Raw genomic sequence first — 3,291 nt, forward strand, 5'->3', positions numbered from 1 at the left:
ATCAGTGCCATTTATGTTCCCCACCCCCCCCCCCCCCCGTCCCTCGTCCCCCACCTTACCAGTGCTGGACGATGCAGCCCCTCCAGCCCCGCGGGGGGGCAGAGGAAGGGGTCGGTGGCACCGCAGGCTTTGGCATTGGGGAAGGTCCAATTCTTGCTCTGTTGGACGCGCCGTGGTTTCCCGGCATCATCCCCCGCGTCTGCAGGGAAAACTTTTGGGGGGAGAGAGGTGGGTGCTACCTCCTGGGCCCCCCACGATCCTCCACCAGCTGCCAACCCCCGGTGCACCTCGCAAAGGTGCGGGGCCCTGGCATGCAGCAGGGTGAGACACCCACCTTGGGGACTGGCACGGGGGCCGGGGGGGGCCAACGGGCGACATGCCGGGGCGCTGCGGTGTTTGGTGGCCACCAGCAGCTCCTCGGCGCTGGGCACCTCTCGTTCCAGCGTCCGGGCCTTGCGCGGCACTTTGGTGATGGCGGGTGGCCGTGCCAGCATGGCGCCGGGCAGCAGCTCAGGGCGGCCCCGGGGTTTGGGGGTGCTCTTGGCTGGCACCCCTCCGTAGTCGGGGGGCGGGAAGGTCCCGATCCCGCTGTCCAGCGTCCGCGTCAGTGACCCGCAGGCTGCGGGCACAAGGCGGGGGTGTCAGCACCAGGAGCCACACTGGTGCCTCCCCCCCTATATTTGCTCCACCCCTTCCCCCGGGCACCCCCTCACTGGCAAAGTGCTGCGACGTCCCGGTCTCAGACAAGCTCTCGTCCAACGGCAGCTCGTCCCGGAGCCCAACGTCGGGCACCTGTTGAGGGGGGGAAGGAGGAATGGCCATGGGGTGTCCCCCTGCCCTGGAGAAGGCACACGGCAGTGAAGGAGGGAGGGAGTCCTCACCTTGTCGGGGGGCTCCCGCAGGTGTCCCACGATGCCGTTGCGGGGTGGGCAGCAGAGCCGGGGGTCTTTGGCGTCAGGGGAGGGCCGCCGGAGGTCACACAGCTCCCGTTTGTGCTCCAGGCGGCTCTCGTAGGGCACGTCCTTCCCGTCCACCCTGGGGACAAGGACACGTCAGGGCGGGCTGGGGGAGGGCACTCACCACCTCCCGATGTCCCCCCACGGCCACCACTGACCTGTCGAGCAGCTGCTGCATGAAGGTCTCAGCCGTCACCTCCTGATACATCACCGGGAGGTGGCCGGGGCCGCGGGGGGTCCCGCGGGGACGCCCCTTCTCCAGCGCCAGTCCCTGCAGGAAGGCGTGTTCCTCCCGCAGCGCCTTCCGCAGGTCCTCCGCCTTCTCCATCAGCTTCGAGATGTTGAGGCTCTCGGCTTCCAGCTTGCGGGCAGCCAACTTGACCTCCCGCCGCAGGGGAGCCGGCGTCCCGGCCCACTCCCGGCCACGGCCTCCGTCACCGCGACGGCTCAGAGCCGGCAACTTGCTGCGGCGCAGCCCGAACCAGCTGGCCAAGCCGCCAGCCGCCTTCCCCTTGGCTTCACCGGCCGGCGCCCGCTCTTGCCCCTGCAGCCGCAGCACGTTCTCCTCGATGCCCTTCATCACCTTCTCCTCGATGGCCGAGTGCCCGGCAGCCCCCGGCGGCGGCCCCGTGCCAGGGGGCTCGGTGGCCGGTGGGGCTTTGCGGGGGACCCCTGCTGCCTTGGCGCCAGCCAACTCCTCGCCCCGCGGTGTCCCAGCTTTGCCAGCACCAGCCTTGGTGGGCAGCTTGGTGGGGCTGCCGTGGGGGCTGCGGGCGGCCTTGGCGGGGGGGCCCAAGGGAGCCCGTGGGGGGGTCCTGCCACTGGCGGGGCGTCCCTTGCCCCCCGCCTTGCCGGGCTCTCCCATGGAGCCGGAGGAGTAGCACCGGGCCAGGGGCTCCCCGCCATGTGCCGGCTCAGGGTGCTTCAGGCTGCCCCCCAAACACCCCCGGGGAGGGGGCCGCGGCTCAGCCCCGTGACCTCGCTCGGGCCGCCCTGGGCCGGGGGGCTCACGGCTCTCAGCCCCCCGCAGCTTGCCCAGGGCAGCCAGGCGCTCCTTGAAGGGCAGGTAGCCCGGCTCAGGGGGCTTCTTGCCGGGGCGGCGGGAGGGGGCTGAGCCGCCTGCGCCGCGGCGGGTGCTGGGGGGGGAGGTGGCCACCCGCTCGCCACTGCTGGGGGGTCCCAGTGGCCCAGGGGGCTGCTCGGCCGCCTCGAAGGTGCACGGTGTGGGGAAGGCGGGGGGCTCAGGGGAGCCAGGCTCTGGGGGGGCGTCAGGAGAGGAGTGGCGGCTGAGCGCCGGCGAGGCCTCAGGGTTGCCGCCGCGGCAGGGGATCTTGGAGGCACGGGTGAGCTGGGGGCTGAGGTGCAGCCCCCCTGGGGGGGGGGGCAGCTTGAGCACCTTGGGGGGCGAGGGCAGGGGGTTGGTGCCCCCCCCGGGTGAGACCGGAGCGAATCCCCCCTCGAGGCTCTCCTCGCCCAGGGGGTAGAGCCCCAGGAAAGCAGGGTGCTCGCCGTGCCGCTGCCGGGGGGGCCCGCCGGGGGCTTCGCCGTTGCGCCGGCAGCACCCCCCCTCACCTCGCAGCAGCCGCTCGGCCAAGGCGCTGAGCAGGGCCCCCCGCGGCGCCGCGGCCTCCTCTGGCGAGGAGCAGGGGCTGCCCTCGGCCCCCCGGCACCCCCCGGCAGCCCCTGACCCCCGCAGCGGGCAGGGGGGCCAGCCCGGGGCGGTGCAGGGCTCCGGGGAGCCCGGGGAGGCCGGGAGGGGTCCCAGCAGCGGGTCCGTCTCCTCCAGCTTGCGCAGCACCTCCAGGATCTGGGCTTTTTTCTTGAAGAAGGGGGAGAGAGCATCCAGGGGGGGGCCACCGGGGCTGAGCCCAGGGCTGCCCGACGGCACTGATGGGGGCACCTGCGGGGAGCAGGCACTGTCACTCCATGGTCACATGGCAACAAGGCCCCAGGGTGGTGGGTCTGGGAGAGGGGGATGCCCTGGGGACACTATGGCTGGAGGGGTGCAGGGAGAGGGACACAATGGCGTCGGGGATGGGGACACCAGGGGCAAAGGGATTTGGAGCCAGGGCCATCACAGACGGAGGGGCTTAGAGGGGTTGATGCCAGGGACCTGGAGAAAGGGACAGCCACAGTCTCGGGGACAGGGACACTGTGGGCAGTTGGGTTTGGAAAGGGTGATGCCACAGGCTCAGGGATGGGGACACCACGGAAGCGGGGAAGGGGACAGAGGGGAGGACACCACAGGCCCAGGAAGTGGGGTACCACGGGTTTGGGGACACCACAGGCTTGGAAAAGGCAATAGCACAAGCTTGGGGAGGGGGATGCCACAGCC

At 71.8% G+C, this 3,291-nt stretch overlaps 1 protein-coding gene across 1 annotated transcript in view; it reads right to left on the reverse strand.

Moving 5' to 3' along the window:
* Positions 1 to 11: 11 nt before the first annotated feature.
* The window catches only part of NCKAP5L (NCK-associated protein 5-like), a 4,726-nt gene continuing 1,446 nt past the window's right edge, over positions 12 to 3,291 (reverse strand). The window contains exons 6-11 of the mRNA XM_014947453.1: positions 3,222 to 3,267; positions 1,115 to 2,878; positions 882 to 1,035; positions 714 to 792; positions 335 to 619; positions 12 to 211 (exon numbers count right to left, since the gene is read on the reverse strand). Coding sequence (XP_014802939.1) covers positions 12 to 211; positions 335 to 619; positions 714 to 792; positions 882 to 1,035; positions 1,115 to 2,878; positions 3,222 to 3,267 — 2,528 coding nt within the window. The remainder of the gene's footprint in view (positions 212 to 334; positions 620 to 713; positions 793 to 881; positions 1,036 to 1,114; positions 2,879 to 3,221; positions 3,268 to 3,291) is intronic.

The sequence above is a fragment of the Calidris pugnax genome, unplaced genomic scaffold (assembly GCF_001431845.1).
Source record: "Calidris pugnax isolate Ruff unplaced genomic scaffold, ASM143184v1 scaffold155, whole genome shotgun sequence".
Taxonomy (NCBI): Eukaryota; Metazoa; Chordata; class Aves; order Charadriiformes; family Scolopacidae; genus Calidris; species Calidris pugnax.